The following is a 14,000-nucleotide window of genomic DNA, read 5'->3' on the forward strand; positions in this document are numbered from 1 at the left end:
CTATTGAAATGGTATTTGGTGATTTTGAAACCTCTTTCAAGACATTGCCCCGATACATGGCTACCTTAAAATATTTCAATCCGGGGACCGTTGTTGAGTGGGAGCACCAATCAACTACAATGCAAGGTGAACACATCTTTAAATTTCTTTTCTGGGCTTATAAACCAAGCATCGATGGATTCAAAAGTTGCAGGCCTGTCATCTCAATAGACGGTACTCATCTGTACGGTAAGTATGAGATGAAACTGCTAATTGCTGTTGGAATTGATGCGAGCAATAAGATTTTTCCACTTGCATATACTATTGTTGCACATGAGAGCTTTGAGTCTTGGACGTGGTTCCTTGTGTTGTTGTGGAGACATATTGTTCCTGAGAGACAAGGAATTGGACTTATTTCTGACCGTCATCAAGGCATCTTGCAATGTGTCCAAACACATGATTAGTTACAACCACCATCCACACACCATAGGTTTTGTGTTCGGCATTTGAAAAGCAACTTTAATAAATAGTTCCTCAACAATGACCTGGACAAGCTAATGTGGTTGGCGGCTACAGAGCACCAGAAGAAGAAATATAAAATGAGGATGGAACAAATCAAAAGATTGTCACCTCCAACAGATCTCGTGGTTAAAATCTCTTCCGGAGGAGAAATGGACATTGCATAAGGACAACGGTCATAGGTGGGGGGCTATGACAACGAATGTCTCTCGAGTCTTACAACGGTTTATTGAATAAAGCTCGTGGATTGCCTTACATGCCATGGTCCATTATACGTTTAAAAATCTTGTTGATCGGTTTGTTGAGAGAAGCACCCTTGTTGATTTGTTGATTGCGGATAAAAGTTTTGGCCGCGCACCGTTGAAAAGAAGTTTGATGAATGCGGGAGAGGTCCCTAAAGCATACTGACATGCAACAATACAATGCAACTGAAGGGGTCTTTGAGATTCTGACATTTGCACACGAAGGTAAGGGCGGAAATATCCATAAAGTCTCTGCCGAAGGGAAAAAGTGTTCGTGTGGGAAGTGGAGAAACTACCATATGCCATGTTCACATGCAATTAAATTTTGTGATATCCGCGGAATTCAACCAAAAGACTATGTTAGCAAGTACTACAGTTGCAGGTTTTACAAGCAAACGTACAGTGGAAATTTTTCACCATTAGGTGATGAGGCATATTGGCCACCTTCTCCCTTCAGTTTAATTGCAAACACTGAATACGAGCGAACTTCAGGAACGCGGACTACAACTAGAAGGAGGAATGAAATGGATATAGCTCCTGCTCGCATGGCTAGAAAGTGTAGTACGTGCAAGCAAACAGGTCATAACAAGAATCGCTGCCCCGACAGAAATCAGTAGTTGTTATTGCTTGTTGGTTTTTATGTTTTTTCTTAACTTGTACGATTGTTGTTTCCTTATGTAATCTTCCAAGAATATATAACATGTCTTGTGTCGTTTAATAGTTAGTATGTAATTTAACATTTATTACTCAGTTAATGTGTGACGTTTATTTAACTTATATTTTATTTTTTATTTCTGTTCGCATATATAACACATATTTAATTATTGCATGTGTTAAAATATTTATTTGAGTTATTCACTGAAATTAACTATATGCTTTAAAAATTAAAAAAATCAATAAATTTTTTTTATTAAAAACACAGCCAAATATGATTTAAATAGAGGCAACGTCTTACAAACTATTTGTAAAACGTCGGGGAGAAAAAATTAATGAAAATTTGTATAACGTGGATCAGTCCACGTTATAATTTTTTTTTTTTTTTTTTTTTTTTTCGTTTTGTGATTCTTGACAGGGAAAAAAGTTGGGGTATAACGTGGATCACCCACATTATACCCCTTTTGGTATATATATTTTCGGCTACCCCCTCTTGGTTTATATCGTGTATTTTTATACCCTTTAGGCTCCGGACTCATGAGTTGATACCTACAATTTTTTCAAGGGTTGATCACCATTGACCTAATAGGTAATAACGTAATCTAACTTGTGGCTTCACATGGGAAAATAGTTTTCATAAGAGTACCCGACACTTGAAACAATGCTGTTAGTAGGCGTTTGAACATGCGGTTTGAAATCATGGTTTGAATATATGAGATGAAACCAGCGTTTAGACATGCATTTCATCTCATGGTTTTAAAAATTTTAAATATAAAACTTGACCCATAAGTTTATATTTTATAAAAAAAGACCCATAAGTTAGTAAATATTTTTAACAATTACTCCCACTAACCATTTACCAACTTCATTAACTTCCACCAACCTTTATTTATGTCTACCATGTGGGAGAATTATATTAAAGAATAGTTATATTACTATTCACGTTAAATTTTCATTTTTATTGAACTAAAGTTTGATCAATTAATGTTGTATTTTTTAGAAAGGCCTTCTAGTAGCGTATTTGTTTTACGGAAAAGGCTCAAATATGTCATCGAACTATCGCAAATGGCTCATTTATGCCACTCGTCAATAGTTTGGCTCATTTATGCCATCGAACTATAGGAAATGACTCATTTATGCCATCGAACCATAGGAAATGGCTCATTTATGCCACTCATCAATAGTTTGACTCAATTATGCCATCGTCTGTTACCAAAATGACTCATCCATGCTATATTCATTAAAGCTGGTTTACAATACCATGTATGACACGTGGCCTCCAACTAGATTATGGTTGTGGGTGGACAGGGTATATGAGTCGGATTTTTTCTTAATTTGATATTTAAAATTGGGCTAGTTTAATTAAATGACGTATACCTCTAATTGGAGGCCACATGTCATATCTTGTATTATAAAACCGGCGTTAATGAAAAATGACATGGATGAGTCATTTTGGTAACGAGTAATGGCATAAATGAGTCAAACTATTAATGAATGACATAAATGAGCCATTTCCTATAGTTTGATGGCATAAATGAGTCATTTCCTATAGTTCGATGACATAAATGAACCAAACTATTGACGAGTGGCATAAATGAGCTATTTCCGATAATTCGATGTCATATTTGAGCCTTTTCCGTTTATTTTATTATGAACTATGACTTGCTCATTTGGTAAGATTATATAAGAATTGAAAATGTTTTGATAGTTTTCACAACTTGTGGGGATTTTATGTCTAAAAAAGAAAATACAACTTAAGATATTCAAATTACATATCCAAACATGATTTCAAAAATGGCTCCTCAGTGTATCCAAAGAGAGGGCCCTTAAGATGTAGGCTAATGGACATTCAGGTTACAACTAGTAAAAAATTTGCTTTGTTATTCATGTTTCTCAAGTTAGTTTTGACTTCTGAGCGAGCAGAGAATTTCTCAACAACTCGCACAAGCCTCAACAGAGCACCACCAGATAAGAAAACATAACTTTGCAGAACGATAAACATGAGAGATTGATGGATCTTAAACAGCGTTACTCCATCCTGTACTTGTAGAGAGTGAATGTTATTGAAGGTCTTTGTCCGGTGTAAGTGTGAATTGGAGAGGCCCTTCTTTACTTTCGGAGCCTATTAGTATTATTCTTTTGCTCTTATCGCATCGGCTAAGGCCGTCAATTGCCTAAAATCAGATGGGTAAAGGAAAAAATTTCTGTTAGGATGTGCCTGTGCTCTACTTGATTGCTTGTATCTACAACGATTCAATCGATACAAGCTTTTCCTACGTTATCCCAACTAATTGGCTACACTACCTAACGGTAACTACAGCTCAACAGCCATCCCTACATAAAATAGGATGGACTAAAAGAAAATGTGTAGAGAAAATTTTACAGATGACTCGGATCTGTACAGCAAAAGAAATTGGGACTCTTGACAAGTTACAACTGTACAGCCACTAATCTTCTATCCGTTGTATCTCACCCATCATGATACGATTGCTTGTAACCTTGAATCCAAGAAGAGCGGGATCAATCTGTCTCCCTTTCTTTCCTTTCTTCTTACCACCACGGGCACCCTGTGTTCCATCTGATGCCTCTGATGCATGTGCCTCCTGAGCTGTTGGCTTCTTAGCGTTACTCTTAAGCATGTCACTGAATGATGTCTCTGAAACATCAGCATCACTACAAGATGCAGTTCGTCGGAAGCGCCCATCTTTCTTTGCAGATGTCACAGCATCAGGAACTTGATTTGCTACATTACCTCCCGCTTCCCTCTTACCCCCTAGTGACAGAATTAATACAAGCATGAGTTAGCAATTAGTGATGGATAAAATGAGTATGCAAGGGGAATGGCAACTGCTGTTACAAGAGCCACAAGGAATAGCAGACATCAAATTAACTATTACATTCCTCCCACACATCTTCAAGGAGCAAATGAGCTAGGAAATACAAGTAATACCAACACACAATAAGAGACAGCAATTGCAACAAAAAGGAGAAAGACATCCTACCTTCAGAAGCCATGGCATCTGAAGGATTTTTGCCTCTCACAAGGGTATCAGAATTTAGCTCAGATAGACCCTCCTGGGTTGAAGAAACACGCGAGACAGGTGGACGCTTCGGCAAGATGTTATCTGGCCTTTTTGATGTCACAGCCATCCTACCCAAGTAGAAACAAAATACAGATGCATATCAGGGAAGCAATATCACAACATAAATATGGGATAGGAGCTAGTCCAATATACAGGTAGTCGGCAACTCTTCCATGAATTTTACAGAAAATAACTGACTAAAGAAAATATTAACCACTAAAAGGAAAAAGATAAGGAGCAAAACTTTTGAGCAAGGAGGAAGTCCCACCATGTAAAAATTACAATCAGAAGATTTGCTCAACACAGTTTTACAGAATGAAAACACAACTACAACAAAATAATAAATTCCATATACGACAGTGATTCGTCTAAACATATAAAATGGGAGAAAGTTTTTGAACATCCTAATTGGTGCCAAAACATCACCTTTCCTACGACTGAAACCTAGTGGTAATCACAATGATGATCTTCTCTGATTTCATCATTATTTTAAGAGGCACCTTAATAAAATATGAATTTACAACGGGTGTAAGGGCTGCAGGGTAGAAATTTGATAAACCTTTTGGATTTTTTGGATGATATGTATGAGGAAAATAGGGGAAGAACTGCAATACTAAACTGTTGTACTCCTCAGAGTACCAGCTTGGTACTGATTTAACAAATACTTTATCTGATTTAAAATATATGCAATATACGGCGTATAAATATCAGTAAAATGAAGATGGTAGACAAGTGAATGAAATATCATAAAGAAAATGTTCGGTGCTCTAAAGCAAAAGATCAGTTGCTTAGTAAGCCAACCTACTTCTAGAATTAGACTACATTCTTTTTGTAATAGAATCTTAGCAATAAATTCTACATCCCAGGAATTACAAGTGGTGATTTCCTCTTTCAAAGAATTTTATATGAATAAAATTGTTGCAGCTGCTGAAGCACAAACTTTACTTCATTTCCCAAACTACCAACTACGCCCATTAGAATGACATACATAAAAATAAATCCTTTCCATGAAGAAACAGAAGATAGCACTTACCGTTCCTTGCGAATTTCCTCCGCAGCCAAATCTCCTCGATCACTCTTGTCATTGTAGAAGTCAAGACTTCCACCTGAAGATGATTTGAAAACATTACAATCTGTCAAACAATAAATTCTTCTTTTGATAAAGGGATACACAAGCACAGACACGCATATATATACACACACACACACCCCATTTAATACACAACATACGTATATGTTATATATCGAGAAAGGGAGAGGGGGAGAGAGAGAGAGAGAGAATAACCTCCAGTCCCGAGTGAAGTGTGCCTGCTGAGCAAGTTAACTGGCATTTCCCCTTCTACAGTCGTCGCACCAGCTTGCCTAACGATACTTTCGCGAGCCTCTAGATGTACCTACAAGATAACCATCTTGAAATGTAAGAGCACATCTTCATTGCCAACACATATAAGATGTCTATGTCTAGGATCTTGTAAATTACCTGAGAGGCATCATTGATGCTGGAAAAGGCAGGTTCAGCTTCAGATAAAGCTCCAGAATGAGATTTGAAGGGCAATCTCTCACCAACATCAAGACTACCGGCAATCTCATCTACATGATCTCTCTGTGGTGGCAAACCTGAATTAGAACCATATGACCCAATAGTAAAAGCTTGGTTTAGACTTGCATCCTGGTCTAAAAGAGGATTGAACGAACGGTTTGAATCATTTGTCGCTGAAAAGTGACCGGAGTGAAAACCCCTTTCAAACAAAATCCCCCTGGTCATTTCTGCTTGCTCAATGGACTGCTGGCCAGATTTTTGCTGGAGCAGTTCCATAAGTAATCGCTTTGAACTGTCATCATTAGCACCAGCAGACATCCACATACTTTGATCTTCAGAAGCCCTTTTGACATCAAAATCCCTCCTTTGCCTCTCATCGTTAAGATGTAGTTGCTGCATCCTAGTTTCCATCCAATCAGCTGGTAACTGACCATTTCTTTCAGACCAAAGATTTTCATTTGTATCTGCATTCGGAGCAGGAAATTGATTTGAAAACAGAGGACGGTGAGGAGATTGCAAGTGGATGCCAGTCGAGAAACCAGGCATATGACCGGCTGAGTGCATTCTCGAATTTGGATCTTGCATTTCTAAACCTTGTGCGCGCACTAGAGGATTTACAGCATCCAAATTAACACCAGGTACTGACACCGTCCGTTCCAAAGGCAGTAATCCAGTGTCATAGAGACCCCGCTGAAGTCTATCCTGCAAAGACAAATTCCTTTCCATATGACTGACGTGTTCTTCAGGAGAGGGTATCTGTTGCTGTTGGTAAATATCTAATGGACCAAATCCAGAGTTCGCTCGACGAGCAACACCTGGATTTCTTAGATACTGCCCTGTTTCATCTACAGGCCAGACAGCACCAATCTGTCTATCTTCCTCCATCTCCAAACGTTGCCTTAGCCTCTCATGTACTTGTTCTTGTTGAAGGAATTGATGCTCCAAAGGGTGCAACTGTCCATGCTTTGCCCGTGCTAGGAGCTCCATTAAATCATTTTGAGGCCCTTGATGTGGTATTTGACCAAACTTTGCTTGAATAAGATGCTCAATAGATGATTCAGCATGTCTTGGAGGAAGATGCGGACGCTGTTGCAGTTCACTCAGAATTTGTTGTTTTATCAACACCTGCTCCAGAGCACTGTTATGCCTCATAGCATCAAGACGTGATTGTGTACGACTTGAATCACGTGCTTGACCCTGCAAAAATTGTTCAAGAGCCAGCTGCCTAGCATGGGACTGTTGTTGTTCTTTCATTAGCATTTGTTGTTGATGGAACTGTTGCTGTTGCTGTTGCTGTTGCTGCAGTTGTTGTTGAAGCTGTAACTGTCTCTGCTGTTGCTGCTGAAGCGCCATAAAGTGTTCCAGATCCTGCCCAGTCTGACTAGCCAACTGTGGTTGGTGTATTGAATTATGATTTGCCCCTCGTTCCAGCATTGCTTCATTTAAGTGACTATTATGAGAAGACATCAAATTATGAGGATGCTGTTGCTGAAGTTGTTGGGAAAACAGCTTGTCTGCCAACTCAAATCGGTTCAGTTCATGGTCCCTGTGCGACAAGCGGCTGGCATCCATAGCATCTTGATATATGTTGGGTTCAGGTACAGCATTTCTTCTATAAGCATCATTCCATGTCTCCACAGCAGAGGTTGAGTCCGTCTTGGCACCAAATGGCCCAGCCCTTGCAACACCAGGGTTTAGAACTTGATCCTGGCCACTTCCTCTAAAAGGAACATCTGAGATAGGACCACGCCTTCCTGTAGTGCCTTCAAGCTCTGACCATAATAAACCAAGTGGGTGCAATGTCTCTTCATGATTTGGAACTCCACCCTCAGACATTGAGCTTGGAGTTGCACGGTGGATGGTTGAAGGATCAGTAAAGCCTGTTGAAGTTTTTCCAAGAGGATTGCCACCGCTTCCAGGTCTTCCTGGAAACACAATTTCTGCAAATGAAGATGGAAACTTAAAGAATCAGATAGCACAACAACAGATAAAGGTCACCCACATTAAATATCAATGACCAGGATCTCGATGGCCTATTTGCAAGGAAACAGGCAACATTCCCACCTCCAAAGCCACAATAGGTTATGCATTGACATAAAAAATAAGGATCCAAGGTGAAAATGCTAACTCACCTTCATCTTGAGCAACAAAATCGTTAAAGTCTTCACTTTGTGAATATGGAGGCTTAAATTGACGAGCTGGATGATCAGGTATTGACTGAATACGATATCCACCAAGACCATCAAAATCAGATGGCAGCCAGCTCGAGCCATCCATGGCAGCAGAACCAGCCATCTCAGAAACAGAAGCCGAGCTACGTAAACCAGAATCCAACTTCCCCTCTAGTACAGCAGATGGTTCTGCCTGAGAAAGATTAGTGCTATTAACGTACTCATGCTCAAATTTCAAATGCGGCATTACATCACCCAGTTCAAAGAAAGGTGAATCTTCAGGGGCATCTTCCAAGCGAACTGGTAAGTCAATACCAAAAAATCCCTGATCAAACCATGAAATGATGTCAGCTCCGAGAAATGGCCCCTGGATTTCGCCCTGAGGATCACGATAGTACAAACTCAACTCCTCAGGTGGAATACCCCTTCCTAGAACGTTGGTCCAATAGATTTCTGAAGAGGACTTCAAAAATACAGAATTTGAATCATCAGAAACCTTCGAACTGCCATCAAAAGCAACATGTTGTTGAATGTTCTCAAAGGTAGGTGTTCTGGTTACTCCGGAATCTGGTAAGCTGAGGGCAGAAATATCAGATTGGGACCCACTAATGTCTTTCAAGCAGTCTCTATTGTCAGTTCTCTTCCTGGTCAACAAAGTTCCATCCGCAGCAATAGCTTCAGAAACTTTGTCTTTCTCTCCTGCATGATTATCTCCCAAGTTCCTTTGTCAGAAGTCAAACACGAAAAACTATTTGATGAGAAGAGCTGATATTAATTCCAAAAAAATAGAGTTAATACTTTACTCACCATCCAAGTTGACCTTGACACCGTTCTCGTAAGCAAAGCTATAGGTGTTGGCTTCTTCAACACCTAATGAAGTTTTCAGTAACCTATCAACCGTCTCTTCAGTGACATCAGCGGAGGAAGCACCCTGTTTTGTATTGTTGGGCTCCGTATCCCCTATTTCTGGAAAATACAAAAACAAAATCAGACTGAATCTCGTATCCTACTCAATAAAAAAATAATAGACAGGCTGGGAGTGGCACTCAGTACCGCATCCGGACATAGCGTTTGAGAAACAATTACCTGTGACATTATCCATTGATTGACCCTTCCTAAAAGAATTGTAAGAAACGCCACTACCGGTAATTTTACCCTTCCATATATCATTGAGGACAGCCTATAAGATTGATCAAGCAACTTTATGGTATCAAATATTTCTTGAACACTTAGAAAACCTACACGTTTGAATAAATGAAGTAATAGATGTAGCTCACCTCCTCCTCAGCATCAGGAACAACAAAAGCTAATGGTTCGATAGCAATTACTTGAGTGACTGGGGGTACTTCTTCCATATTTTCAGGCATGCTACCAAGAGATGAGCCAAGTTTTTGCCTGCGGTATACGTCAAGAGTTTTCGCCCTTGGATAACAAAATATGCCAGTCGAGATTCTTGATTTTCCAGCAACAGAATTCTCAAATGGCGAAGCACCAATTGCGCCCCCAGAGGAAGGTCTTACAATAGTCCCAGTAGACTTCCCACGACCCAAGTTAAATCCCTTTGACCCTTCTACTTTTCCTCTCTCCTGTCCAAAGCCTGGAGCAGCTCGATAGGAACTTGGAGCCACTGAGTTGGCCTCCATTCTATGGCGTGGACGCCACTTATCACGAGAATCTGACTCCCGCTCTGAGACAGTACGGTTAGCAACAAATGTTTGACCATCATTATGAACATCTTCCTTATCTACATCTACCCTTTTCTCACTGCGATTTTCTTTTTCTTTGTCATCAGGACCCCACCTAGAAGACCACTTACTATCACGTCTTGTATCAAGCCCAGAATTGCGGTTATTAACATCATGCTCAGCACGGCGATCGGTTTTCCTTCGTTCTCTCCGACCAAGCAAGCCAGTTTCCCTCTCTTCCTCACGCCACCGGCGACCACTCTCAGTCTCCACTGTGGGCCTTCTCCAATCCTTTTTGTCCTCAGGTACATCTGTACGCCAGGCCTCCTTCTGACTTGAATCCACAGAACCTCCAAGTGACAGAGAGCTTGGCGGACGCGTTTCCTACGGTGAATAAAGCACAGGTAGAAAACTTTTTACTAGAAAAACATCAAGCAGTATAAAAAGAAATATGGGTAAGTGTAACATCTAGCACTTAAAATATGTATAGAGAGAAGATTGGAAATCCAAATCTTAAAAAAGATCACAGGTGAATAAATCCAACAGGAAGGTCGCAAATGAAGGAAAATTTTCTTCAGTTCTGTTTAACATTGCAGCAGAAAATGGTAACAGCCATTTCAAGAATTTCATATGCAGAAAGTCTATGGGGAACTAATGCTACAAGGTGACAGAAACTCAGGCAAAGTTCAGAGGAAAAGCTTTTTCCTCGTGTTTCAAGCTAGCTTTTTTTGTTTAGATCAATAAGAGGAGCTTGGATCCACGGTGACAATTTATAAATCTCAGTTTTAAGACTTCGAACTGTTACGAAGCCACAAGTAACGGACGTTCATGAAAGAAGTATTTCCTCTGTGCTGATGGGCAGTAAATACAGTAAAATTACAGGATCAACGAACGAAAACTTTTGTTACTCTTCTATACCAATTGCTTAGTGTGATCTATCAGAGGGGTGAGATTTTATATCTTAAACTGGCCGAACACACTTAGTCAAGACCTCTGGGTACTACAAGATCAAAGTCAATATCTTGGTTATGTCTAATATGGTTTGATGCCAACACCGACAAGATTTCACGAAGACTGAACAAAACACTTAATTCTCAAGGGTTCCCTGTATCATTAGAAAGGGGAATTTCCAGATGGAGCAAGCTATTTCCTTTCTAGTTTTGGTTAATAAGTGCAATTCATCATATCATAGAGAAAGCTAGTAAAAAGTCTCGATCGTGTACAAAAGACATTTTTAAAATCAACGGAGACTTTATAGGATCTATTGAGTTCGAGATGATGTTATAACTCCGGGAGGGGCTATTTTACATCCACATCTCGACTGGTCTGATGAGAATCTGCGACTTCTCTCAAACTGCAAACCATCTCTCAAGTATTCCAAATAATAATAGACTAAAATGAGTGTAAAAATCATCATATTATCTTAAGGTCCAAAATAACTATGCCAAGTTTCGAATTCTACTTAGGCCTCATTTGTTTTCATTAAGATTAAGACATCTGAATCTGAATGCACATCTGAATGATTAAGATGTTGTCCCTGGGTTTGAACACTGAATGATTAAGATTGTTTGTTTTTCAACATCTGAATGTGCATAATATATTTATTTTAAACATAATAAATATACAATTCACGAAGGCACAAGTGGGCGCACGCTGGTTTGGCAGTCGGCCAAAAGATTTAGCACCCAGGTAACCTGGGTTCAAAACCTCACAATAGCATCTTTTAGTTTCAAAAAAAAAAAAAAAATATATATATATATATATATATATATACACAATTCAAATAAAAAAAATAACTAAATAATAGAAAATAAATATAAATTCAACAAATAAAATAATTATTTGATAAAAGAGAAACATTTATGTCCGTTAGTGATGGTGGAGATGCTTTGTAGAGGTGGTGATGATGCTAGTGGCTAGCAATGGTGGCAGTGATAGTTGTTATGGTGGAGCTAGTACGTTGGTGTTGTAGTGATTGGCGTGATGGTGAGTGTTGGTTGTAGTGGTGGTTGTGATGGTAGATGTGGTTAGTGGTGGTGGGTGGGGTGGGGGACGGCGTGATAGTGGGTGGGTCGGGTGGAGGTTGGTGGTGGTAGTGGGGTGGGGTGGGGGTTGGTGGTGGGTAAGGGGTGTGGGTGGGTGGTGGTGGGGGTCTAAGTTGCTCGGACTCTCCAAAAATGTTGCCGCACCAGTGTAGGATCCTCAAAAATGCACTACTTTGTGAAGATCCAACACGCACCCATCGACGTTTTTGAAGAGTCCGAGCAACATAGATGGGGGTTGGGGGTTGGGGGTGGATGGCGGTGGTGGTGGGAATGGGGGTGGGGCTGGTGGTTATGGAATGAGTGGTGTAAAATTATCCATAAAAAAATACCTTTTAATGAAAATAAGACTCTGTTCAAGATCTTAATGATTAAGACCTATTTAGAGCAAATGAGTGTTTAGATCTTAATGTAAACAAATGCACTTAATGGCTTAAAATCTGAACCACTCAGATTCAGACCTCCATTAAATGCAAACAAATGAGGCCTTAATCTGTCTCTTCCACGATAGTTTGTATCATGTAATTATCCATTGAATAGCAGAAATGGGGAGGTAGTTACTCTGAAAAGTAAGCTTGTCACAGAATTTGACCAAAAACTCACCATCTTTGTGTCATTTGGTTTAGCATAAAGCCACTGCGGAGACAAAGGAATGCTGCTGTCCACGATTGTGTGATCTAAAGCAACGCATAGGAGAATTACAAGAGAATGTAAAAAGTATCAGAAGAAGATCCACAGCCCGCATGCAATCAAAATCAAGAATGAAAATATTCTACCTTTGGAAATATCAAGCTGGCCCATGAAAGGCTTGTTGTCATCATTACCTGCAGTTATTTCTTAGTAACTGTAAAACATGACAAAATGGGACCAAACACTTATTCCAGAAGCAAATAAATAAAAAGATCTCAGGGATGGATAGTGAAAATCTACTTGTGTGGGAATCAAACACTAGAAGAACAAAGACACTTAACCAACAACTTCATACAGATAGATAAAAGGGAAAATTACAGCCAAATACCACGCGACCATCTAGTTTACAAAATATGTACAGTGTATAGGACCTATAGATAATGTATAAAGTATACTAAATATACATATACGGTACAGCCGATATGTTTGGTAAACTAGATGGCCGAAGTGTAAGTTTGCCTGATAAAATGTTGATGAGCATGAAATCTAGAAGGAATCCCTCATCAATTAGTTATTGACCACTGCTACACTATCTTGAGTTCGTAATTCTTCTCTCAACGGAGTCAAGGAAAGCAAACAGAGCATTGAGAGATAGAGGCTGATCTGAAGCCCTAGATGCGTCTAAATGAAAGCAAGCAAGTTCAAAATCCAAATAATAAGATGGGAGGAACCCTAAACTAGACAATAGTGCATCAAATCAAAATACAAAATAGAAAGTAATTAAGACCTTTGGAAGTGTTAGAGGAAAGGAGATCGTCAACAGGATTTGCATCAGCCATGGCCCTTTCTCAGAGGATCGATGATACACACACAAAGTGAAATTGAGAGTGAAGAGTGAATGTGGATTCGAGAGAGTTTTAGGGCTGGGAGAGAGATGAGAAGTGTGGTTGCAGAGAGAGAGAGAGATGCGAGTCGGGAGGACAGGTGACGGAGACGAAATGGCTGAGGCCTTGAGGGTTTGCGGGGTCACTACCCCCAAATCCTCTTTCCAACTAAGAAAAAAAAAAAAAAAAGATAATGATTAAAAAACACATACTTATAAGTAGGGTGTACAAAGAACAAACCGAGAAAAAAAAATGTGACTAGTGATTTGATTTGATTTGGTTTGATATTGAAAATAAAAATCTGAACATAATTGATTTGGTTTGGTTTTAGCTAAAAAAAAGTCAAACCGAACCAAATCAACCCGACATTACTTGTATTCGAGTTTTAAAATATTTTATACATAAAAATATTCATTTGTAATGTAATTTATAAATATTTCTCAAATTTTTTCATCTAGAGTAGTTCTTTTGTCTTTTATCATATTATTTCAAGCTTAAACTTAGAATTTTGAATGTCAATAAGTTTTATATCCCATGAATGTTAGTATTAGTAACTCAAATAAAATCCAAA

The 14,000-nt window shown here is 39.2% G+C and overlaps 2 protein-coding genes across 2 annotated transcripts; one reads left to right on the forward strand and one right to left on the reverse strand.

Annotated features, from left to right (window-relative positions):
* Positions 1-877: 877 nt before the first annotated feature.
* On the forward strand, positions 878-1,357 carry LOC132066056 (uncharacterized). The gene has a single exon (XM_059459451.1). The coding sequence runs from the start codon at positions 878-880 to the stop codon at positions 1,355-1,357; it is 480 nt and encodes a 159-aa protein (XP_059315434.1).
* A 2,238-nt stretch (positions 1,358-3,595) lies between these two features.
* LOC132066057 (protein ESSENTIAL FOR POTEXVIRUS ACCUMULATION 1-like) lies at positions 3,596-13,410 on the reverse strand. The gene is made up of 12 exons (XM_059459452.1): positions 13,333-13,410; positions 12,692-12,751; positions 12,519-12,592; positions 9,466-10,257; positions 9,275-9,368; positions 8,996-9,154; positions 8,150-8,899; positions 5,958-7,957; positions 5,763-5,871; positions 5,511-5,583; positions 4,397-4,545; positions 3,596-4,167 (listed from the first exon to the last, which is right to left on the reverse strand). Exons 1-12 carry the CDS (start codon positions 13,382-13,384, stop codon positions 3,842-3,844), a joined length of 4,638 nt encoding a protein of 1,545 aa, XP_059315435.1. The 5' UTR covers positions 13,385-13,410; the 3' UTR covers positions 3,596-3,841.
* Positions 13,411-14,000: the final 590 nt, after the last annotated feature.

This window comes from Lycium ferocissimum, chromosome 8, assembly GCF_029784015.1.
Source record: "Lycium ferocissimum isolate CSIRO_LF1 chromosome 8, AGI_CSIRO_Lferr_CH_V1, whole genome shotgun sequence".
Lineage (NCBI taxonomy): Eukaryota > Viridiplantae > Streptophyta > Magnoliopsida > Solanales > Solanaceae > Lycium > Lycium ferocissimum.